The 25,757-nt window shown below is 40.5% G+C and overlaps 1 protein-coding gene across 3 annotated transcripts; it reads right to left on the bottom strand.

The window, feature by feature from the left end:
* Positions 1-6,511: 6,511 nt before the first annotated feature.
* RANGAP1 (Ran GTPase activating protein 1) lies at positions 6,512-25,555 on the bottom strand. Of its 3 annotated transcripts, none has more exons than XM_072129013.1 (16): positions 25,355-25,555; positions 21,803-21,917; positions 21,493-21,620; positions 20,053-20,112; positions 18,007-18,186; positions 17,585-17,719; positions 17,347-17,505; positions 17,142-17,255; positions 16,250-16,349; positions 15,553-15,637; positions 12,035-12,212; positions 10,156-10,272; positions 9,946-10,048; positions 9,170-9,258; positions 8,531-8,652; positions 6,512-8,424 (listed from the first exon to the last, which is right to left on the bottom strand). In XM_072129013.1, exons 2-16 carry the CDS (start codon positions 21,912-21,914, stop codon positions 8,355-8,357), a joined length of 1,752 nt encoding a protein of 583 aa, XP_071985114.1. In that variant the 5' UTR covers positions 21,915-21,917; positions 25,355-25,555; the 3' UTR covers positions 6,512-8,354. The 3 variants fall into 3 exon arrangements, with proteins under 3 accessions (XP_071985114.1, XP_071985116.1, XP_071985115.1); XM_072129015.1 differs by lacking the exon at positions 25,355-25,555 and adding an exon at positions 25,126-25,204; XM_072129014.1 differs by lacking the exon at positions 25,355-25,555 and adding an exon at positions 25,068-25,087.
* Between the last annotated feature and the right edge of the window lie 202 nt (positions 25,556-25,757).

Raw genomic sequence — 25,757 nt, 5'->3', positions numbered from 1 at the left:
ATTTTTCCCCACATTAGGGTTTTATTTGGCAAATTTAGTAAAACATAAGAAAAAATATTCATGTCTGGTATCCCCGTAATCGTATCGACCCATAGAATAAAGATAACATGATTATTAGTCTATACGGTGAACACGAAAAAAAAAAAAAGTAAAAAATCCAGTACAGAATTGATGCTTTTCTACTCATGACCTCAAAAAAAGTTCCAAAATTTTCAACAATAGGTGATACCAGCCCCAAAATGGTAACACTGGAAAAAGCATCTCGTCCCGCAAAAAAAATGCTATCACATGACCCTAATAACGGAAAAGCGAAAATTTTATAGCCTTCAAAAGGGGGCAACCAGAAAACTAAAATCCTGGCAGCTGCAGGGTGCTCCTTCCCTTCTGTGCCTCGCTGTGCCCCCATAACACAAGTAATGTCCACGTGTGGGGGGTCGCTGCACTCAGGAGAAATTGTAGAACAAATTTTATGGTGAGTTTTCTCTTTTTATCTTTTGGAAATGTGTAAATTTTAGGGCTAAATGAACGTATAACCGACAAAATTTGACCATTCTAAATTTCACCGCCATTTTGATTCAATTACTATGAAGATCTCAAGGGGTTAACAATCTTTGTAAATGCTGTTTCTGATAGCTTGAGGGGTGCAGATTTGAAAATGGGTTGGTTATATAGGGGGTTTTGTTGCTAAATATGTAAAATTTGATTTCAAACAGTATTTATCCCCAAAATAGTCAATTCCGAAAATACGGAAAATCGCTATTCGATTTGTAGGCCGCGTGACGTCAAAATAAATTATCCAAACATTTCAAAAATTATGAAAATGTAAAGTAGACAAATGGGAAATGTTATTCTGCAAGTTATTTAGGTGGTAAATTTATCTGCCTGAAAACGCGGTGATTTTGAATTTCGAAAATGGCAAATTTTTCTAAAAATTCATCATTTTTTTCTTTTTTTTGTAAATAAACGCAAAACTTATCAGCCAAAATTTACCACTAAAATGAAGTACAACACGTGGGGAAAACACAATCTCAGAATCGCTTTGATAAGTAACAGTCTTCAAAAGTTATTACCACAGGAAGAGACACTGGTCAAATTTCAAAAAAAAGTTGCGAGCCTTAACCTGCAAACAGGCTGCGTCCTTAAGGGGTTAAAAGATCTCTTTTCTGCTATATCTCACTGTGGTTCTGCTTTACTCACCATGAACTCCAACTTTGGCAGTTTAACGGAGGACATCTCAATTATTCGCCATGATATCCGGAGAGTGAATGATAGAGTACATGCAGTGGAAGACCGGGTTAGTGAGATAGAAGACCAACTGACCCCAGTGAAGCATGACCTACAGAAAATGAGAAATAATGAATCTATGCTTATGGATAAATCCGAGGATATTGAGAATAGGCTGCGGCGAAACAATCTCCGTCTGGTGGGGGTGCCTGAAAGAGCGGAAGGTAACCGGCCAGTGGATTTCTTTGAAGCCTGGATAAAAGAGAAGTTTCCTGATGGTGTACTATCCCCTTTATTTGCAATAGAAAGAGCACATAGGGTGCCAACACGACCACCTCCTCCGGGGGCACCTCCACGTCCAATCCTGATTAAAATTCTACATTTCCGTGACCGTGACAATATTCTGAGGAAGGCAAGAGATCACGAAGAGCTCAACATTGAGGGAAAGAGAATCTCTATTTTCCCAGATTTTTCCGCAGGTGTGCAAAAGCGACGTGCTCATTTTCTTGATATCAAAAGGAGGCTACGCAACCTACAAGTACCATATGCAATGATCTTCCCAGCCAGATTGAGAGTAGTAGCTCTGGGAGAGGTGCACATGTTTGAAACTCCACATGCAGCGGTCCAATGGCTTGATAACGCAGAGGGAAGAATCCGTGCACACAAGGCTGAAGACGGCTGAGCGGCGGTTGAGTGAAGGACGGTATTGTTTTTTCTTTTTTCTTATACGTTGCAGGAAGCGTGGAACACTTCGCTTAGATTTCGGTGTTTATTTTTCTAATTGTTGTGGATGGTCAGGGGCGGTTTTTGTTTTGCCCTTACTTCTCATCTGAGAAGAATGTTAATTAGTCTTTATGCTTGTTATCATCTGTACTAGGAGTTTGAATGGTTGGGAGGTAGGGCCAGTCTGGTGTCTTTTAGTGGGGATCATTATGCAGCCGCAGGGGAAAATAGGTGAAATATGTTTCAGCCCATTTGTTTATGCTGATCATGGATGAGCAAGTGAATGTTATCGCATGGAATATCAGAGGACTGGGGGATACAAACAAAAGATATGCAGTGCTGGCTGAAGCCAAGAGTCATAGACCAGCAATTATTGGGCTGCTTGAGACACACCTTACAGCAGAAAATACGCATTTAATGAACAGAGCATGGATAGCCCAATCTTTTCACTCTACATATTCCACTCATGCTAGAGGGGTTAGTGTGTTGGTCCCCAAATCTATCCCTTTTGAATGTTTCAAACCCCTCATTGACCCTGATGGCCCTTCTGCAACGATAGGGGTCCAAAGGGCATTATACCAGGCACGTAAGGAGAGATTGTTTCATGGGATCAGGCACACACCACCCACCCTTAGGGAATATAAAAATAGGATGAACAATATTATTCGCTTGGAGTATGGGGTTTATTTGAAACGAAAGGCAATAAAAAAAATTTGAAAGTATATGGGGTCAATGGTTAGACCACCCGGGCCTTCCGTCAGGAGCATTGCTATCTATTAGGGAAGGACTACCGTATCTATTAGCTAGTGCGAATAGTAGGGTTTCTTAAGTATCTAATAATATAAAGGACATCATCATATAGGGCCTAGATACTGGTTAAACCTATGACGGCTGCTAGATGCGGGTGGGAAAGACACCGGACTGGGGGGGTGGGCGGAGGGGGGGATAGATGGCTGCGACCAGCTGGGAGGGGATTATGGGTCATGTTGTATATATTGGGCCAGATGTTTTGCTGGCTCAGTGTCTCTTGTCCTTGTGTACCAATGGTGTAAATGTATGTGTTGTCTGTGTGCAACTTAACAGTTTTACATTTTCTAACATTAATAAAAAATGTTTTGATTAAAAAAAAAAGAAAAACCACCAAGGACACCCCTTCTCCAAGGTTCAACGCGGGTGCAACATGATTATATACATGTGTTTATGCAGAGATCGCATTAACGCCTCACCATGCGTCATAGACGCATGATGAGGCGCCATTACCCCCCAAAATAATTGCCATGCGTTAAAGGTACGCTTGGCAATTATTACCTGTAGCGCACAGGCTGAGGTCCGGCGCGTGCTGCAAAAGAGGGAAATGTCAGTAGCAGGATTGCAACGCACAGTGGACCACTCAGTGCAGAGTTCAGCACGCTGGAGAGACCCAGAGCGATAGCACAGGCCCAGGGGAGATATGTGGGCTGCGGGACTCCCTGCCAGTTCTGCAGGCCTGTGATCCCGACGGAACCAGAGATGATTTTTTTTTTAAATAAAAACAGTTTATTAATATTATATACGGCTATGAGGTATATATTTATATACACATACATATAATGCATACACACACGTATACATATGCAGTTAGGGCCAGAAATATTTGGACAGTGACACAATTTTCGCGAGTTGGGCTCCGCATGCCACCACATTGGATTTGAAATGAAATCTCTACAACAGAATTCAAGTGCAGATTGTAACGTTTAATTTGAAGAGTTGAACAAAAATTTCTGATGGAAAATGTAGGAATTGTACACATTTCTTTACAAACACTCCACATTTTAGGAGCTCAAAAGTAACAAATAAACATAACCCAAACAAAATATTTCTATTTTCAATATTTTGTTGCGAATCCTTTGGAGGCAATCACTGCCTTAAGTCTGGAACCCATGGACATCACCAAACGCTGGGCTTCCTCCTTCTTAATGCTTTGCCAGGCCTTTACAGCCGCAGCCTTCAGGTCTTGCTTGTTTGTGGGTCTTTCCGTCTTAAGTCTGGATTTGAGCAAGTGAAATGCATGCTTAATTGGGTTACGATCTGGTGATTGACTTGGCCATTGCAGAATGTTCCACTTTTTTGCACTCATGAACTCCTGGGTAGCTTTGGCTGTATGCTTGGGGTCATTGTCCATCTGTACTATGAAGCGCCGTCCAATCAACTTTGCAGCATTTGGCTGAATCTGGGCTGAAAGTATATCCCGGTACACTTCAGAATTCATCCGGCTACTCTTGTCTGCTGTTATGTCATCAATAAACACAAGTGACCCAGTGCCATTGAAGGCCATGCATGCCCATGCCATCACGTTGCCTCCACCATGTTTTACAGAGGATGTGGTGTGCATTCGATCATGTGCCGTTCCCTTTCTTCTCCAAACTTTTTTCTTCCCATCATTCTGGTACAGGTTGATCTTTGTCTCATCTGTCCATAGAATACTTTTCCAGAACTGAGCTGGCTTCTTGAGGTGTTTTTCGGCAAATTTAACTCTGGCCTGTCTATTTTTGGAATTGATGAATGGTTTGCATCTAGATGTGAGCCCTTTGTATTTACTTTCATGGAGTCTTCTCTTTACTGTTGACTTAGAGACAGATACACCTACTTCACTGAGAGTGTTCTGGACTGCACCGAGAGTGTTCTGGACTGCACCGAGAGTGTTCTGGACTGCACCGAGAGTGTTCTGGACTGCACCGAGAGTGTTCTGGACTGCACCGAGAGTGTTCTGGACTGCACCGAGAGTGTTCTGGACTTCAGTTGATGTTGTGAACGGGTTCTTCTTCACCAAAGAAAGTATGCGGTGATCATCCACCACTGTTGTCATCCGTGGACACCCAGGCCTTTTTGAGTTCCCAAGCTCACCAGTCAATTCCTTTTTTCTCAGAATGTACCCGACTGTTGATTTTGCTACTCCAAGCATGTCTGCTATCTCAGGATGTTCTGCTTCACCTCAGTTGAGAGTTCCTTTGACCGCACGTTGTCTGGTCACAGCAACAGCTTCCAAATGCAAAACCACACACCTGGAATCAACCCCAGACCTTTTACTACTTCACCGATTACAGGTTAATGAGGGAGACGCCTTCAGAGTTAATCGCAGCCCTTAGAGTCCATTGTCCAATTACTTTTGGTCCCTTGAAAAAGAGGAGGCTATGCATTACAGAGCTATGATTCCTAAACCCTTTCTCCGATTTGGATGTGGAAACTCTCATATTGCAGCTGGGAGTGTGCACTTTCAGCCCATATTATATATACAGGCAGTCCCCAGGTTACATACAAGATAGGGTCTGGAGGTTTGTTCTTAAGTTGAATTTGTATGTAAGTCGAAACTGTATATTTTATAATTGAAGTTCTAGACAATTTTTTTTCTTTTGTCCCAGTGACAATTGGAGTTTCAAAATTTTTGCTATAATAGGACCAAGGATTATCAATGAAGCTTCATTACAGACATCTTACAGCTGATCATTGCTGTCTGAAACTATAATAAGGCATCCAGAGAGCTTCACCAGAGGTCACAGTGGGCAGAGGGGTCCGTCTGTAACTATGGGTTGTCTGTAAGTCGGGTGTCCTTAAGTAGGGGACCGCCTGTATAATTGTATTTCTGAACATGGTTTTGTAAACAGCTAAAATAACAAAACTTGTGTCACTGTCCAAATATTTCTGGCCCTAACTGTACATACATGCATACACACACACACACACGTATTACCAAAATTTTCATGTACTCCTCCTCAGCTAAAAATACTTCCCAAAAATAGCAAGAGGAGTATTATTACCCTTCGGGGAAAAATGTTAGTGCAACCTCTGTGCTGTATCTTGTACAAATCGCAAAGACTCTTGTACAGCTTTTATTTTGTTAAGAAAGGAGTGGAATCCAATCTGCTCATCTGTATGACTTTATTGTACTATTTCTGTAAATATTCCTAGTAATAATAACAAAAATGTAAATTTTTCTAAATAAAAGTTTTGAAAAAAAAAAAAAAAAAAGCTGTGCACTCGTGTGTTGATCACATGACCATGGACTCACCATTCCCTCTTGGAAGTTAAAAAAAAAAAAAAAAAAATATGAGTGAAGCAAGCGATCTTTTTAGAAAAGGGAGATCTAAAAGGAAGGTCACCACTAGATTCTCCCTTCTGTGGGAATGGCTGTACCTGCAGAGTTGCTTGGTGTACTTTGCTCTGCCTCTCCTAGTGGTCAGAACAGAGTCAGCAAGAGAAGTATTGGGGCTCATGGCCACAACGGTGAGAAAAGGGTAGTATGTGCCAATTTAACAGACGGCACAAGGCTGCACTAACTGCAATACTTTTTGTATCAATGCCGTGGTTACAGACAGCAGAGTAGAGCATGTCCTAGTCAGAAACATTTTCATAGATATCTGATAAAGTTCGTGGTGATCCATGAAAAACAAAATGCCACAAGGTAGCAACTTGGCTGGGAAAAATGAAAGACAGACTCGGTCGTGGGCATTGAGGATTATGCTGAGAAGGAGCAAACACTTTTATATGTTATGAGAAATATCTTTTATTCATACAAATCAAAACAAAATTCTTAGGAGAGTCAGGCGATCAATTTATTTACCATCCAAGGCTGATATTTTACTCTTAAGCACAAATTGACCTAAATATCAGAAACCATCCAATGAAATAAGAACTTCCTATAAATAATATACAGTTGTCTGTAGAAAGGGACTGTCGCCAGGTTTAAAACCCCCCCCCCCCATTAAACTATGAGCCCCACCAGGTAGGGAATTAAATATCCTTTCTAGGATTGTCTTATGTAATCTTGCATGTTTATCTAGGAGATTAAAAAAAACTCCAAACCATATGCAAATGAGCTGAGAAGCGTCTTCTATTGCCCGAGATTAGTCACTTTTAGAGGCTGGAGGGGGCTGTCGCTACAGAAACCGCTGTCTGAGGTATACAGACCTGATGGGGCCATTTGTGCAACGGTGTAACATCTGCTAAGAGTCTAAAAAACTTCAGATATAAAGCAGTCAGATATAATGTCTTGGTTATGTGACTAGCAAGTCCTGCCTTACCATGCTTGTGATCCAACATTAGCAAAATCATTGTATGTACTATGCAATGATACACCAAAAGGTAAGAGTTTTCTGGGAGAAAAAATAAAGGTTTGTGGTGTTTTTTATCTCATAAAAATTCACTGCATTAAATGGCCTGTGGACTACATTGCAGAAAGCAGGGGATCCTGCATCTGGTTTGCACGCGGAGACTGGAAGGTGCCATGCAGGGATTTCTCCATGGAAACCACAGCGAGATGAATTAATCTTTTTCACTCTATAAAACATGGTGTAAACTTATCCGAAGGGTACCGAATCCCTGAAATTTCTAAGAGCCAAGACCACTGAAATTTCAACATTACATGTGACTTGCCTACTAATTTATACAGGATCTGGGAATTATGCAAGCTGAAAAACACTAATAAACCCACACAGGACATACACAAGTGTCATGTTAATTTAGTTTTTGCAACATTTCAAGAAATAAAGATGTTATTCTTTCATTGGCATCAGCATATGCACGATATTGCTTTTTTAAGAATGCCAACTACTGTATACATTTAATATTAAAATTTCAGGGGCACCCATGGCAGTTTCTAGTGACCATTGCATCTTACTGGCTGCCTGGGGTCAGCAAGTTCACTAAAATGAACTTCTCAGGCACAACACCATGGCTTGATGTGGGCTAAAACCTTGACTCTTTAGCTTCTTAAAACTTTTGGCCTACAAGATTTTAAAGAAGCTTTACGATGTGGCTTAAATAAAATGTATATTTCCACATCTCATTAACACACTACGAAAAAAGACAATAGCATAATTACTTAGCATCTTATTATCAAAGGCAAATACTTGCTGTAAAAAAAAAAAAAAAAAAAAAGTTTTGCTTTACAAGAGTAAGGAAACATTGTGACATGAATAAAAACACTAAGTATTTACAAATTAACTTACATGGATCCCTAGAGATCAAGGGTTTTAGTCTAGTACATTTTCTGTTCTCCCTAGTACTGTTGAAGCAATGTTGCATATCCACGTTCTTAAAATATGCTAAAGACAAATAGGTATGCATCGAATTTCAAATGAAGATGAAAGATTTTTTCTATATATTTTCTGCATCATTGACACATTAAATAAATTGTCCAGTTTTAGACTTTGTTTCCTGAGATTCAGACCAAGTTAACTGGGCCATTAAGTATCAAGAGGAAGGGCACAAACCCCAACCATATGTAAACAAGGAGACTGGAAAAGGGGTCGTGTACAAAACAAAATGCGTTTCACCCTCTGCATGGTCTGAAGTCTCTTTGTATGATGATCTCGCTCCTGACAGTCAGACATTTAAGATTTAAGCCAACATAGTCCAATCACGCTGAAGGGTTACAGGTTGTGAAGAGTCTGCAATAGGGTGTGTCGGGCTTGAGGCTGCGATTCTAGAGAGTTATTGGGCCTATGAAAAGAAAAATATCTTTATAAAAGCTCTGCTGTAAAATAAAACAGTGTAAACGATACAGCTACATGATGCAAAGATAAATATGTAGTCTTTGGATACTTACTTAGAAATAAAAGCCAACAGAACAGGAATTAGAGACTTCTGAAAATAATCCTGTTGCACGATATGATTTAAAGACAGCAATGGTCCATATAAGTGTGGGATGGCTTTAATCTTCTCCTCACTCTGCAAAAGATACACCAATCATGAATATGTGCATTACATAGTTCAAACAAGGGAAGAAAACAAAACGACATTAGTGTACTTACTGCCCAATATAAAATAGAGGGGAAAATAAAACAATCTTCTAAAGCATTTTTTCCTCAAGGAAAATAAATAAAATATATATTTTAAAACAAAAAAAAAACTGTTGCTGAATTAATGCAACAGCAAGACTACAGGGTGAGTTAGGCTCTACATTCATTGTATGGGCCAATGTAGTGTTCAAACATGGTGTGAATATAGTCTAAACTATCTTTCTTAAAAATTGTGAAATGTTTATATGTAGCAGATACATTAATGTCAGCCCAGCCTGCTATCCGATTACATGTCCTACTTCTCTCTCGTTAAGCAGGTATGGGCCCTGTTGATGAAAGAATCGGGTGTGATAGTCTGAAAGTAAAAGTTGCTCAGAAACACCAATCCTAGTTACACCTGGGAAGATAATCATACTTGTAAGAAACAACTGTAAAATGTATCATACCTTGAGAAGTCCCATCTTGACAAGCAAACTGGTAATAAACATGTCTGGCTGGAAAACAGAACTGCTAAAAGCCTTTTTCATCAAGTCATCTGAAAATAAAAAAAAGTTTTTATTTATTTATTTTTAAACAAAAGGTTGAATTACAAGTTAAGGAGAACCTGTCAGGTAAATGAACCACCAAAACAATTTTCATAAACTGCCATCAGAAAGCATTGCCCCCATCACTACATTGTCCCTCTACATGCCTGTAAAGTTAAATAATCAGGTCCTCAAGTTGTATGCAAATGACCCAAGTTTGGTCTAATGAGCCATTATCATATTTAGCAGTCCAGCTTATTCAACAATGTGAGGCACAGCCACAACCCCCAGTGCTTGACTAAGAGCCTGTATTCTGATGTGACACTCCTGGTGCTGGCGGGCAAGCTCCCTGAAGCCTGCATGTGTATGAGATACAAGTCTACAGGATGAAGCCATGTGTATGGGAGAAGAACATGTCAGATTCATGTCTGTGTCTCTCAGGCAGATAGAGCACAAACACTAACAAAGAACAAGGGGAGGAGATGGGAGAGGTAACATCACTTTCTATATCCATGTGCCAGACTCATTTACATATTAAAGAAAATGCCATTTTAGAATGATTAATGTATGAATTAACTAAATAACGGTTGGGTTGGAATACTTGTGAGCTGCCCCAATGGGTAGCGGTGACAGAATTAGTTAGAGACCTTATGACAGGTGTCCTTTAAGCATCTAGCCCTATGGAAGTGGTTTCTTACCAACAGTTTCCTCCACGGCTGTCTTTATCTCTTGATCATCACGATACACTGAGGCTATTTGGATGAAAGCCTGCACTACCTTTTCAGTGTCTGTAACGTCAGTCTTTAAAAAAAAAAAAAAAAAAAAATTTCAGAAATAGAATTTTTTTTCTAACAAGAACTCACGTTTCATCAATTTAACTATATATTAATTAATGTAGATTGCAATACCTGATCTATAATTGCTGAACGCCTTTGGCCCATCCTTAAGAGTTTTTCAGGAGAAGGAAAGCTGAGGAAAGCGGCTGCATCCACAGGAGGACGGGGAGGGGCAGAAGGCGTTGACTCCTTTCAAAAGATAAAAATCAATAGTTCTATGTTAAATCCAATAGAAAAGAGAAGCAAAACTTATTTTCATTAACATTTTCCATACACATCAGAGCTAGCAAAACCAAACGACTGTGTGTATTGAAGAGTTTCTCCCAAGGTTGTTATAAGGATAGGGATGTAATATTACCACTGTACAAGGCATTGGTTCGGCCTCACCTGGAATATGCTGTACAGTTCTGGGCTCCGGTCCATAAAAAGGATGCCCTGGAGCTGGAGAGGGTTCAACGTAGAGCCACAAAAATGATAAGGGGTATGGAGGGTCTCAGTTATGAGGAAAGATTAAAACAACTAGATTTATTTAGTCTGGAAAAGAGACGACTACGAGGGACATGATTAATTTATATAAATATATGAATGGTCCATACAAAAAATATGGTGGTAAGTTGTTTCAGATTAAATCAAATCAGAAGACGAGGGGGCACTGTCTCCGTTTGGAGAAATCAAGGTTTAATCACCAGAGGCGACAGGGCTTTTTTACTATGAGAACTGTCAATCTGTGGAACAGCCTGCCTCAGGCGCTGGTCACAGCAGGGACAGCGGAGAGCTTCAAGAAGGGTCTAGATGCCTTTTTACAAGTAAATTACATTGATGGTTATGTTATATAGAATGGTTTCCCCCTAAATCGCTTCCTCAGCCAATCCCTTCCCTTCCTTGGTTTAACTTGATGGACAAGTGTCTTTTTTCAACCGTATAAACTGTGAAACTGTTATACCCTATGCACTGGAAAGGCTATGACAATACAATCTGATCGATGGGGGTGTGACTGCCCAGGCGCCCAACTTTCACCGTAACATACTCCCACAGTTCGAGAGTTCAACTAATTGAAGATTAAAGTGCAACTGTAAAGTTTAAAGACTTTTGCCTAACTGTGCTAAGCAAAAATCAGCAGTGTATCTGCAGGTGTTTACCTGCTAGCAGAGGTTTTACCTTGTCCCCCTGGCTGCTCTCCATTTGCCATGCTTTCTGGCAACCATTGGACACCGTGTCGGGTATAAGGAAGCTTGTTGAGAGGAGCAGTAGTGGAGTAGTGCAAGAAAAGAGAACCCCGATTCATATGAATATTTTTGTCAGTAACTTTACAGTTATGCTTTAAGCATATGTCCTGTCACTCTATTCAATTCTATGAGAACCGGAAATTGCAGAGCATACAGCTTGTTTATCTCAGGCGATACCATACTTATAAAAACGGTATCTCTCTTCTTATGATTGGTGGGGGTCACAGTAGTTCGCCTGACACTACTAGTTGAAGTCACATTATTAGCCCCTATCCACATAACAAACTTGGGACAACCCCTTTAAGGAACGAAACTCCAGGGCTGCTCTGTTGCAACTTATTTTTAAGACTTGTTGTCAATTAAAGGTTTGTGTGAACAACATATACAATAACGTGTAGTATGTGTACACACTAAAGAAAATTAAAGGGAAATACTTTATTTGGTCACTGCACTGCTTGTAACTCAATTGCATTTGGAAAAATATATTAGGAATGGTGGATGGGGCTCCCAAGAAGAATCTCAACTTATCTCATCACTACTGCAGACAAACAACAATTCCCCCCCCCCCCAACTGGATGTACAATATCAGTCCTTTATATCTACAAAACTTTTCTTCATTTGTATACCATAGAATTTTAATCTAGAAAAACCCATTTAGTGCATATCATTTCAGCACAATGTGTGATAATATGTAATTTTTAAACAAACTGTAACAAAATAATTACTTGAGGAAATTTCTTGGGCTTCTCTTGCTCATTGCCTTCCTCTTCCTCTTCATCTCCTTCTTCTTCCTCCTCCTCCTCCTCCTCATCATCATCTTCCTCCTCCTCATCATCATCATCCTCTTCATCTTCTTCATCATCATCATCTTCATCCTCATCATCATCATCTCCTTCATCATCACTAAAATGCAGAAATATAAGAATATAAACATCACGAAAAGACATGCAGAATAACCAAAAAGTTAATTTAAGAGTCCGTCCACATTGCACCTCAGAAGTGGCGTTACGTTTACTTATACAAGACAGTGATTGACATGATGCAAAATATTGTGTAAATAACATTTTAAATGATGGGGAAGATTTAACAGATGAGACCAGTTAAAATTGGTCTAGTTGCTCATGGCAACCAATCAGAGCTCAGCTTTCAGTTTTTCACAGCAGTTAAAAATTCCACGAGCAACTAGAACAGTTCTGCTCTCAGACATTTATTTTTTAATGGTCACATTTCTTATAAAAAAAATGTATATTATGATTCTCAGCTGTACCACGCAGGATAAAGATCTGTGCAGCTGGCTCTTCTGCTTGCAACCAATTAATTTGTGTAATCCCCATTCAGGATTTATATTGCTGACATTAGAAGCTTTAGTACCGAGGGAAGTCATTGGGACCTGCACCAATAACAGTGATCAAATGCTCAGCAAGTTATAAACTGAGGAAAGACCCAATACAGTTAAACAGTCAAATATCTTGATTTTATGGATTTATAAACCTACTTGTACTGTAACAGCGCCTCAACAAGGATCCATTTTTTATCCTTTTGAACAATCCAGTCAAAATAGTCATCTGGATTGCGATTCTGAATGCTGCGTTCAGAATCATTGATAAAATGCCATCAGTCTTGTGTGAATCAAAACCTAAGAAGGGAGGCAGTACACTTACCGAATATACTCGAGTATAAGCCAATGGTGGGAAATGCATTGATCACAGCCTCCCAGTATATAGCCTGCCAGCCCCCCTGTAATTAACTCTACTCACCTATCCGACGTCCCCTGTAGGTCCACTGCCTCCTCGGGTCTTCGCGCTCGGCCGGCACAAATTTTGCTGAAAAACTCGGCTTATACTTGAGTATATACAATACTCAAAGAAAATCTACCATTTGTTTTTATGCATTGTGAACCAAACATACCGTGAGAATGTTGTAGTGATACCGATGCAAAAACATATCTGATCTAATCCCTGAAGTGAGTGGTTCTGCTCAAAAAACAATTATAAAATTTAGGACCTTGCGCAACCTGGGTGTAGAATGATAAACACATTACATAGAGCTTCCTGAACCTGAGCTGGATGAGTCGCACACAGCAGCTGGGGGATGGTGCAGTAATTGATTACTTCTGCCTGTCCGGGACAACACAGTAATGACGTTTCTCAGCTTACACTGGGCGGGACAAGGCTGGAGCAGTGCATAATTAGGCTGAGGAGAGCACCGGGGTAGCCACAGGAGCGACAAAGCCTCATTATCATAATTTTATAATTGTTTTTTCAGCAAAACCACTTGGATCAGGGATTAAACAAGATATGTTTCTGTATCAGTGTAGCTACAGTATTCTCAAGGCGTGTTTGGTTCATAATGGATAGAATCAAATGGTAGGTTTCCTTTTAGCTACTACCCAATCTCTGATCCTTAAAATGCAACTATAAAGTTTTAAAGGCTTCTTCTATAGCAGCGATAGCTGAAAACTAACATTTTTCAATACACAGCAATAAGATGATAAATGTGTATCTACTAATCTTCTCCCATCATCCTCTCTCAGCCCTCTCCTTAAAGCTTGGTATTTTAGTTGCCAAAAAGGATCCGTAACGTGAAAGAGGAGGGAACAGGAGATGCAGATTTACAGAATGGTGAGGGGCGGACTATGCACTGAGCTAGTTCTGGTCTCTGCTCAGCAATTACAGGAAGCAGCAGTTCTGTCATATCTGCTTTGAGTACACTCTGCTCTCATGTCCCCACACACAGTCCAGCTCATCCCCCTGCAGCTGCTCAGTTTAATAAATCTATTATCATAGACTCGCCATTAGTACTGACTGCTTCATGGAGAAACGAATCAATGTTTACAAGCAGAGCAATACAGATTTTGGTGAAGGGATCCCCCATCTGCCCTGTGACCCATTTTGCATGTTATAGGCCCTAGGTTGAGGTCTGTTTACTTAATGCTAAAATAAATAAATAAAATAAACACAGTTAGGGTACATTCACACAGCGGTATGCCCACCGTGCGAGCATACCGCCGTGTGCTGGAGAGGAGGAGGAGGCGGCCCCTCCTCCCTCCACAGAGAATAGCGGCGCACGGCCGCACACACGCCAAAAGATAGAGCATGCTCTATCTTTTTACGGTGTGTGGGCCGGATCGGTGCCACACATGTGTGGCACCGCATCTGCGCCGCTATTGCCGTCTATAGGGACGTACATGCGGCCGCAAATTTGCGGCCGCATGTACGTCCCCGCAGACGGCCATGTGAATGTGCCCTTACCCTGCAAATCACCAGCTTATCTCTAGACTTTGACAAAGATATAGTTGGGTCAGTGAAGAAATGGGGGAAGTATATACAACGTATATACGTCCCCCAATGGCCGTATGAATGAGGCCTAAAACAAAACATCCCTATTTAGTAATCCATGGCCTCATTGAAGGGGAGCTATGAGTTCATGTAATAACTCCCCGAAAATTGAACCAAAAACCATAGATGTCCAAAATAGATACAGGAGTGAAACCAGAACTATTTTTAGCCCATAGGGACATATATCTGCCACAGAAATCAGTCATTTTAGATAAAATTCAGTATGCAAATCTGCTTCTCGGTGCCCTGGGGGTTTGGCCATCGCTGCTGGTGAACTTATTTTTTCATTCCCATTTTGCCCAGAACCATCACCACTTAAACATACAGAAGCGATAGAGATTTATATGGACCAAGTATATGGGTGCAGTAAGATTTGCACTTTGCTATTACAGAGAAGTACAGCTGGTAAATTTTGATTTACAAGATTTTGGAAAACTTGCCTTACATTATGCAATATCCACAAGGCATGTTCTTAATAGGCTAACTAGGCAAGCTACACTGAGATAAAACACAACGTGCCCTACAACTACCTGACCTCCATTTACAGAATATTTGGCACAAAGATATCGTACAAATGGCAGGCACCTGATAGTTTGATTTGTATTATGTATCATATAGAAAGGATACCATTAGTTTGTTGTTTTGCCACTTAGTATAAAGTGTGTTAGCCTTGTGTCTATATCAAAAGGCTTTGAAAGACTAGATCAATTGCACCCTTATGGATGATGCTCACAACATACATTGATTGCACACACCATCATTCTCGCACACAAAATAGATCATATGATGTCAGAAGGATAAAGATTCATAATTAACCAAAACCATGATTTTAAAATATGGACATTTTTGAGTTGAGATCACAGGAACAAAACAAAAATGCAAACGCACAATTGACCAATTCATACCTAAGGGATGCCAGCACTGAACTCATGTTGTAGCTTTCCAAAATTTCTTGAACATGTTCACAACCTTCTTCTCCCAGGCCATTTCCTATAAAGGAGGCATAGAAAAGGTCAAAACCTACATAAAACAAAATTGCAATTCTGCCTTTTATATTTTCAAGTTATAGATATTTGGTTTAAAGGGAGACCATCAATGTGATTTTGGACACTAATCTAACTACACGTCCCTATGAATCTTTGGTTTAATATCCCAAATTCCCCTGTATTTGAACCTATAGGTGAGCCCGATAAGGGACATTGGACTAATTTCTGTGGCTGCCAATGCTTGTGTAATGATTCAATGAATTCAGTGTATAATCCTCAACTACACTGCCCATGTACCATACCTACTGCCCATGGACAGTGAATGCTGGGAGTTTTACCGCAGCTTCACTTGCAAACCACACAGGCACTGAGCGAAAAGGGCATGAGCCAAGTCATGTCAAAAATGTACCAGTTCTCCTTGTTATGAAAGAAAATCACTTTCAAGGGTTACAGCAGTTAGCAGCTTGGTTAAAGTGCATTTGCTGGGACACGGGGATGATTATGGATCGAATATAAACCGATAGATGAACAGCTAATGACCAACAGTGGGTCATTTCAGCCACAATACCCTTCTACATCATAATACAAACACAGTTTTCTTTAAATATAGGTTTACCATTTATATCCAGTTTCTCAAGCTGAGATTTATCTTCGATAGCTTCAGCCAAACTTATGGCTGCATCACGTTTAATTTCACAGAAGGAAAGGTTGAGTTCCTATAATGGAAGAAAAAAAAAATTTATACAGTTTTCTTAGAAGCATAATTACCGGTAAGTCAACTAAAACTAAATAATTCCATGGAAGTAATTTGAACTGCCTAAAGATATAAGGCAGCAGAATTAACCCCTTCACGATGCAGCCATTCTGTAAGGCTCAGCCCCATTTTTTGTAATATGACATGTTGCTCTATATGGTTATAACCTTTGAACACGTGATTTTGAAATACTTTTTAATGACAGATCATACTTAATGTTAGTGGAAAAATTGGCTGATATGTTTGCCATTAAAAAAAAAAAAAAAATTGTTGAAAATATTGAAAAATTTGCCATTTTAAAAATTCTAAATTATCTCCTTTTCAGAAAAATAGTAGCAAGTCTCTTTAGGGTTTTCTTTTCTTTCTGTATATTTTATCACAACGTCATAAGGCTTACAAATCAAACTGCGAATTTCCGGATTTTCATTGAAATTGCAGCATTGCATTTTTTGGAGAGCATTTTTGTTTTTAATGTACGCCAATCAAGGATGCGATTACGGAGGGGAGGGGGGGGGGGCTTCTAAGCCACTTAAATGCCGCAGCTGCGCTGACTTTGGCATTTAAGTGGTTAACAGATGCAGATTCTTCCACACACACCTCCAAGCTCCACAGTCTTTACTCCTCTAAATGCCCCTACTGTACGGCACAAGATATTGGAAAGACTGACCTGTTCTAGTAATTGCTAAGGATTTCTGCTGTTGGATCTTGAAAGCCCCCTTCCTGAGGTATAAACATTACAGAAAGGTTTTCTTACCTTTATTTTATGTAAGCCCTCTCTCAGGGCACCAGCAATGGCCAATGCTCCTTTAGAACGCACCAAGCAATCTCCAAAATTAATATGCTCTACTTGTCTTAATGTTTTAAGTGCCTAAAAGGATAAATTATATTGCAGTTCAACAGAAAATTACTGAAATTCAAACATCACTAGGTGATCTATGGTAAGCAAAATAAAATATTACCTCTGCCATAGCAATGCCTCCTTTATCTGTAAAAGTATTATCGTTGAGATTGATGACTTTCAATAGCGGATTCACTTTAAAAGCTTCAGCCAATGCAGTGATGCCAGCATGGTTTATTCCATTCTGGGGCATGTGAACTTCCTCCAAGGTGCCGATTAACTATGGACAAAACATTTATTTAAATTTAATGGAGAGGTAGTATGAGATTATTAAATATTCTGCATCTGAAGGTACATACCCGAAATGCCTCAGCCAAAGCTGTGGCACCATCATTTTCTAGGCGATTTCTTCCAGCCACAAATACTTTGAGAGCAAGGGGTTTACCAAGAGAACTGGATTTTTTGTGACACTCAGTAAGTGCTGCAGCAAGAATCTAATGGAAGTACATAGAGTAATGTATAAATAAAAGTCTTTCATTAACCTTGTTGCTTTGAAAAAAAATATCTTTTCATTATTTTACAAAAAAAAGGATGTGTAAACCCATCATCTGGCACATAATGCCAAAGTAAAAGCATATGTAAGGATATACACATGTATAGGAATACTGCAGCCATGGTATGGATCAGAACCCACTGACTAGATATGGGTGGCATAACCTAGCAATAAGCAAATTTGTAATAACACAACAGTGATGCAAGAAAGAAAAGAGAATCAAAGTACCTTTCCCCCACCAATTCCCATGCCGCAATTGTTTAGTTTCAGTTCTTGTAGTGTATAGCATGTGGGACTTTTCAACAAGGCCTCAAATCCCCGCACACCATCTGGCCCGAAAGCATTGTCACTCAAATCAAGTTCTGTCAGCTGCGCACCAGCCGTTATCAATGCATCACCTAAAGAAATCTGCATGAAGAGAAGCAGCTGTAAATATACACACAAACAGTGTACGACACATAGAAGAAAATCTACCATCAATATCAAGCATGATAAACTAGGGACACTGACTCATATATCCAGGGCATAGCTCTTGAAATATAAGATTACCACAATCAGGCAATGGACTCCGTAAGCCTAACCTGTCACTCCCACGCAGACTCCCGAACTTCGACTCCAGCTCCACCGAAAGAGTCCACAGTCCTGTTTTCCTGGTCCCTCTAGCAGTGCTTGAGATAAATGTGGGCATTCCTTCCTAGTGCCTCTTTTCTCTAAGCATTCACCTCAACTAAAGGTGATTTAGGGGTGCACAGGCGATCTGTCAAGCCATGAGTAGCAGTCCACACACTGCTCACAGAGTCCAATGAGATCTTCCATAACTTATGGAAGTGTTCATTGTTGCAGGAGCAAGTGCAGCTGAGAAGTTCTAGTGCTCCCAGGTCCTCTCCTGCCATTTTGCTCTGTGTCCTGACTCTGGTTGCATGTCACAGAGAAAAGCACCCACCGGAGAGGACCCAGGAGTGGCAAGTAGTTGTCAGCTATACTGTACTGCTCCCGGGTCCTCTCCTGAGCAGCACATGGAGGAGAAAAGAAGCCGCAGTGTGGTGCAGGGAGAAGAAGAGACATAAAAGGAGAGAATTTATTATTATCTGCTCTGTTGCCCTCTATTGCCGTACTGTGGAATTTACAATTTCTGGGTTGGCATTTTGTGCTGTAACGTGGTTGTTGGTGCATCTTAGGTGTTGGTTACAGATGCGGCCTCTTAAAACTGAGCAGTATGACGGCGTGGCCCTTCTTTTACATACTGGTGTGTGCTTCCTCTGGCAGAATCTGCTCTTCTTTTAGCCTCTTATGATTTTTTATTATGCAAATGAGCCCGGGGGGCTCCAGGCTCCATAGCAGTTAATTGAGCCTGGAGCCCCTCAGTCTTATTTGCATAAATGTTAAAGCTTGTTTTTTTCATAAGAACAAGAACATAAGGAGCTAAGAGGAAATTCTGCCATATGAGATACACTCCAGCAGATTTGTGTGCTTGGGTTACAATCCTTGATCCTGGTGGTAGATTTCCTTTAAAAGAATTTCCTACATTTTTTACAATTTATTATATGTGGATTCGAACAACTTTATCACGACTCCGACTACACAACCCTGACAAACAATCACAGTGCAGCAATATGCATGTGTCCCTGGTTTATCATGATGGACTTTAATGGTAGATTTTCTTTCAAGAAAACCAACCATCAAAATCAAGCATGATACACCAGGTGCGCTTGCACATATATTCAGGCTCTGTGAGAGTAGTTATCTTCTTATATTTGTTATTCATGGCTTTCTGCCCAAATCAACTTTTCAAAAGTATGCTAATGAACATTGGTGGATCGGGAGGGTTGTTTCCAGAGAATCTCAGTGATGTCTTTTCACTGTTTATTACACTGAGCTGAGCAGGTCTCCCCTGCACTTCCTGCTGCTGCATTACACAGGCAGAGGGAGAGCATGTTCTGTTCATTGCAACAATGTGTGAAAAGACATCACTGAGGGGCTCTGGAACAACCCTCAGGCCCATTAGCATTGATTTTAGAAGCAAGGATGCCATAGATAACAAAAATAAGAAGATTACCACAGTCATGGTGCTTGGATATGTGAGCAAACCATCCTATGGGCTACCGTTTGCATATCTTGTGAATGGAAAATCAAGCGGCATGAATACAATACTTTCTACCTCAGAGGAGGTTGGGAATGGTCCCTTACATATTAGATCAGTAAGTCCTGCCAAAATCAGTGCTTTCCACTGACATCCAGCTAAAAACACCAAATACCATAGATTTCAGTGCTTACCAGTGCAGGAGGAATTTCAGATCTCAATCTCCCAGTAAACATATCACTCCAATGACATCTCTAGAAGAAAATACAAGGTACCAAATTACCAAAAGTATATGCCGAAACCCCTGTCACACTTCAGAATCAGACAAAGGTGTGAAGCATTGTTATATGTTTAATGAAAATGCTTTTATTTTTTTATATGCTTGCTGAATACTGATACTAAGAGGACGGTTGACTATGGATCAAGCTGATCACAGTTTACTTCTTTGCACCAAGGAATGCCAGACTCCCTGGGTTGATGTTTACATATGCCACTAGTGATTTATGCATACTATCTATTCCAGGGAAAGCAAAGCCTTTGTTTCTTCGATGCCCATTAATAATTTACTACCCAATGAACTATGGACATTACTTCTTTATCTTTACCTGCCCCACTGAAAGTTTCTGTATAATCCTTTGTGACGCAAATCAAGCATCTCACATCTGGCTAGCCTTGCATGGCATCAGTTCTCCACAGAGATTGAGATATTATACCATAGTTCTGTCTTGTGTGATTTCTTTGAGCTCTCTCAGTAGATTTAATTAACAATTAGAGAACCCGAGGTTGTGTAAACAGGGGCAGAACTTGACAAAGGTAAGATGTGAGAAATTGGTGCCCTAATCAGGACAACTTCTGAAAATGCCGTGTTAAAGGGAACCTGTCACCAGAGACCTAATTTTCACCAAAGACAGATTGTAAAAGCCCATGACATCTGCAGTGCAAAAATGCCTTTCTGCCTTTTCTAAGCATTTGCATTACAATATAATTGTGAGTTATAACTTACTCTTGCATCCTGACAAAATCTTGGGGTAGTCACAGGGGCTGACTATGGTTGGGATGCATTTACAAAAACAACATGTGACTTGTCTGAGCTTCAGGCTGCCTCCATCTTTGTGTTCCTGTACAGCTTGTCCCTCCCCCGATGATGTCAGCTCACTAGGCTGTGACCTCTGAGAAGGAGCACAAAGGTGGGGGCCAAGCTCTGTGGAGTGAGTAACACAGACAAGGCACATGTTTTTTGAAATGCATCCAAACCAAAGTCCAGCCCCTGTGACTACCCCGGGATTTTGTCAGGGTGCAAGGCAAGTTATAACACACAATTATATTGTAATGTAAATACTTAGAAAAGGCAGAGGGGAAGATTTGCACTGCAGCTGTAATAAGCTTTTGCAACCTGTCTTCAGCGAAAATGAGGTCCCTGGTGACAGGTTCCCTTTAACCCCTTGAACACATGAACAGATATATAAAATAGTTTTTTTTCCCCTAGCCACAGATTGGCACAGTTTATCTTGTGCTGGTAATAAACGCATCTGTATATCCCATTGTACATTAAATAAAGGGTAGCATCAAGATTTCAGAAATATTAAACTGCATAAGAAAAATACAATAACCTTTCATACATTCCATTATCTCACCTTGAGGTCAGGCTTATTTTCCAAGGACTTTGCAATGGCTTTAGCGGCCTCAACACCGACAGTGTTGCCTTCAAGACGCAACGCTTGCAGTCCTTCAAAGCTCTCGATTTCTTGCACAACTTCCTCTGCTGCAGATGGACAGGGGGAAAAAATGAAATTTTTGTATAATATGGCTCAGAGAGGGTTACAGTAGACCAAATATTGGCTAAGTATCTCATCATACAGAAGTGAGATATTTTAACTTCAATTTGATCAGAACGATTGAGAACTAGAACAAGCCTCCTAGCTTTGCTCATAAAACAATGCTTACCATCCTGTGCAGTGTTCAGTTTCAGAGTTCTGCCTTTGAAGCTCAGTTCCCCTCCTCCCACCTTGGTTTTTGCCAAGGAATCTGCCAACTGTGAAATATCTTCAGATGCCATTGTCTATGTTGAGAAATATAATACAAATGTCATAAAAATCAAAGCCATAAACAAAGTTAGGTACAATAAGGGACATAGTATCTAAAGAATTGCTCAGGTGGTGGGTATCAATTATTTTGCAATTTATGCAATGTTATTTCCGTTTTAGATGTTCTCGTAAGAGAAATCATTATGATGCTCGGGCTGCCATTCACTGCAATACGGTCACTTCATGAAACAGTCAAAAGAAATTGCACCCTTTCCCACTCGCTCCAGATTATGTGTGGATTCGAGCAGAACATAGGAAGCTATAAAAAAATAATAATATATATAAAAAAAATTTGCAAGTCTGGTGCCGGTGTGTGGAGAGCACCGATCGTGTTATGCTCGTCGTTCGCCACCGACAAAGCTGCCGGCAGCTTCAAAATAGTAAAATAAATATTTTTAAAATAGTAAAAATAAAAAAGTTAAAAAAAATTATAATTAAAAAACCTAAAAATTATAATCAACCCCCTTTCCCTAGAACTTGTATAAATATAAATAAACAGTTTAACCCCGTAAAGGTAAATAGCCCCCAAAATCAAAAATTCTATGAAAAGTGATTGATAGGTCGTACAGTGCTGAAAATGGTAGCATTGAAAACGTCCTCAAAAGTCGCAAAAAAAATGACACCAAAGTATGAAAAAGTTATTAGCGACAGAAGATGGCAAAATAAAAAATAAAATTTTGTCCAGGACGTTTTCATTTTTTTTTTTTTTTTAAATGTATGAAAACATAAAACCTATGCAAATTTGGTATCACAGTGATCGCACTGACCCAAAGAATAAAGCAGACATGTCATTTGGGGCGCACACTGAAAGCTGCAAGACCCAAGCTCACAAATGCGTTTTCCCCGCTTCCCAGTAAACGTCATGGAAAATTAAATACCATCGCTATGAAGTGCAATTTGTTCTGGGTTGCAGAATTCCACCTTCACAATGCAGATGTGAACCTGACCCAACATGCTATTTATAGATAAGACACTGTACAGTCTGCTCAGCTCCTCCTGCTCTATTGCATGCTACCTGCAGATAGGAGACCATGTACAAATTGTTCAGCTCCTCCGGCTCTTCTTAGTGATCTGGCTCATTAGGCTCTGCTTGCTAAGAAAAGCCGGCTCTTCTGGTTCACTAGTAACCCCTTAACGACTTGGCCTTTTTTTTAGTTTTTTCACTTCCATTTTTCACTCCCCACCTTCAAAAATCTATAACTTTTTTATTTTTCCACATAAAGAGCTGTGTGATGGCTTATTTTCTGTGTAATAAATTGCACTTCATAGTGACGGTATTTAATATTCCATGCCGTGTACTGGGAAGCGGGAAAAAATTCCATTGTTGCAAAAAACATTTGCAACGTTTTCTTGTAGCCTTGGATTTTACAGTTTTCACTGTGCGCCGCAAATGACATGTCTACTTTATTCTTTGGGTCGGTACGATTACGAGGATAACAAAAATTTGTATAGGTTTTATAATGTTTTCATACATTTACAAAAAATCATTTTTTGCGAATTCAGATGGTGTTTTCATTGCTATACTTTTTAGGCCTTTTGATCACTTTTTATTAATTTTTTAATATTTTTCAAAATGGCAAAAAAGTGCCATTTTCCACTTTGGGCGCTATTTTCTGTAACGGGGTTAAACGCAGTGAAAAAACGTTATTATATTTTGATAGATCGGGCATTTTCGGACGCGGTGATACCTAATGTGTTTACTATTTTTACTGTTTATTAATATTTATATCAGTTCTAGGGAAAGGGGGGTGATTTGAATTTTTAGGGTTTTTTATTATAATTTTTTTTTTTTACTTTTTTTATTTACTATTTTTGTACTTTAACCCTAGGTTGTCTGATCGATCCTATCTGCATTATGGCAGTATATGGGGATTTTCCTCCGCATTCATTACAATGTGCAATTAGCACATTGTAATGAATGGGTTAAAACGAGACAGCTTAGGGCAGTGATGGTGAACCTTTTAGAGCCTGAGTGCCCAAACTTCAACCAAAAGCCACGTATTTATTGCATAGTGCCAGCGCAGCACTTTAAGCAGTAGTTTATTTCTCATTGTTCTTTGACAACTTTCAATCCTTCAGCCTCCTAAAGACACCAATGCAGTTGAAAGGAGGAGGGCAAATTCCCCTATCATTGTAGGAAGATTCTCCAGGAAGATTCTTTGAGTCCTGTCTGGTGAACTTCATGCTGGGGTGATGGCCTGGGTGCCCAAAGAGAGGGCTCCGAGTGCCGCCTCTGGCACCAGTGCCATAGGTTCGCCCCCGCTGGCTTAGGGCCTTTGCGAGACCTGAAGCTGTCACGGCAATGGATCGCCGCTCCCCGTGACGTCATAAGGGAGCGACGAACCGCGGCGAGATGGCGGCATCTTTTTGATGCTGCCGGCGAAGATTGACATGAAAACACCCACGATCAGTGCTAGCAATATGCAGCAAAGAATTACCGGTTATGGAGAGGGCTCGGCCCGCGAGCCCTCTCCATGCATCGGGACCCGGCGCGTGTCGGGAAGGGGTTAAATGTATAATAGATGAGCCATCAACTCACTGAGGGGAGCCGACTCCCGTCGTTCACGTGAAAGTGCAGCCTCTTAAGAGTCGGTTTGTTCACAAATGACCCATCACTACTGCTGATAGGACAATGTATAATCTTCTCAGCTCCTCCTGTTCTATAACATGCTGCCTGCTAATAGGACACTATGTATAATCTTCTCAGCTCCTCCTGTTCTATAACATGCTGCCTGCTAATAGGTCACTATGTATAATCTGTTCAACTCCTCTTGCTCTATAACATGCGGCTTGCTGAAAGGCCACTATGTATAATCTGCTCAGCTCCTCTTGCTCTATACCATGCTGTCTGCTGATTAGACACTATGTATAATCTGCTTGGTTCCTTCTGCTCTATAACATGCTTCCATAACAAACACCAGAAGCATTTTGGGAGCTGTGGCAGGTTATCTACTAGGACAATATAATGTATGCACAATTAATTATATTTAATTTATGCCTTTTCTCAAGGACACCCATCCCTTTTAATGATATAATAGGTGATAATTGTCTGACTGCTGCCCATAATAAAATGTACATGAAGGAATGGGGAGCAGCCCTATAGAGGGGACTGGAGTAGAGCTCACCGGGGGCCCCCAGTCATGTATCCCCCATCCTGAGAGCAGCCAGTGACTGACACTTCACCTCAGGATAAATGTGTACAATGGGAGAGACCGGTGCTGGACACTTCCTGCCTCATGATAACACCTGAGGCGCCCGGCGCACGCCTCACCACATGACGGCCCTCACCACACATGAGAACAGTGACAGCGCAGAGGACAATATCCCGCCAAAAACTGCCCTGTACCTCTGAGCTCACGGACTTGCCCCATTCGTTTTATTTTAGTCAATGTCTGAAGCCGCACGGACTTACCTGCTCTACGTCACCGTGTGCCGGTCTTCAGGTCGTCACTCTACACGCTGCTTATGGCGAACCGGTTTTTTTTTTCCCCCTTCTAGCTCAATCTGAACCGGCTTACAACGGCTGCGCCCTGATTGGTTTATGGGATTTGTAGTTCTAAACCTCGCTCAAGCCGTACAACTATCAAGAAAGATATACTACAAATCCCGTGATGCTTTGCGTGACGACTACGAGACGCGGGAGGAGCGGTTTAGTTACGAAGTTCTCATTGCACAATCGCACGCCATGTTAAGTGCGGTTGGAAATGCGTTTTCTGAGTCAATTATGATTCATAGCGACCGGAACTTACAATGTTAAACAATAAATGGATGTTTATTTGTTAGAGATATTGTGTGTTCATGACAATGCTGAGACA

The sequence above is a fragment of the Engystomops pustulosus genome, chromosome 10 (genome assembly GCF_040894005.1).
Source record: "Engystomops pustulosus chromosome 10, aEngPut4.maternal, whole genome shotgun sequence".
In the NCBI taxonomy this organism is placed as follows: Eukaryota; Metazoa; Chordata; class Amphibia; order Anura; family Leptodactylidae; genus Engystomops; species Engystomops pustulosus.
This window is presented reverse-complemented; position numbering and strand designations above follow the sequence as displayed.

Excerpts from the sequence above, each read along its gene's own strand:
- RANGAP1 (XM_072129013.1), bottom strand. The coding sequence starts at position 21,914 with ATGGCATCTGAAGATATTTCACAGTTGGCAGATTCCTTGGCAAAAACC. Across the intron at positions 16,350-17,141 it reads AGGGCTTACATAAAATAAAG|GAACTCAACCTTTCCTTCTG; the intron begins GTAAGAAAACCT and ends CTTCCATTATAG. Across the intron at positions 10,273-12,034 it reads AGCCCAAGAAATTTCCTCAA|GAGTCAACGCCTTCTGCCCC; the intron begins GTAATTATTTTG and ends ATCTTTTGAAAG.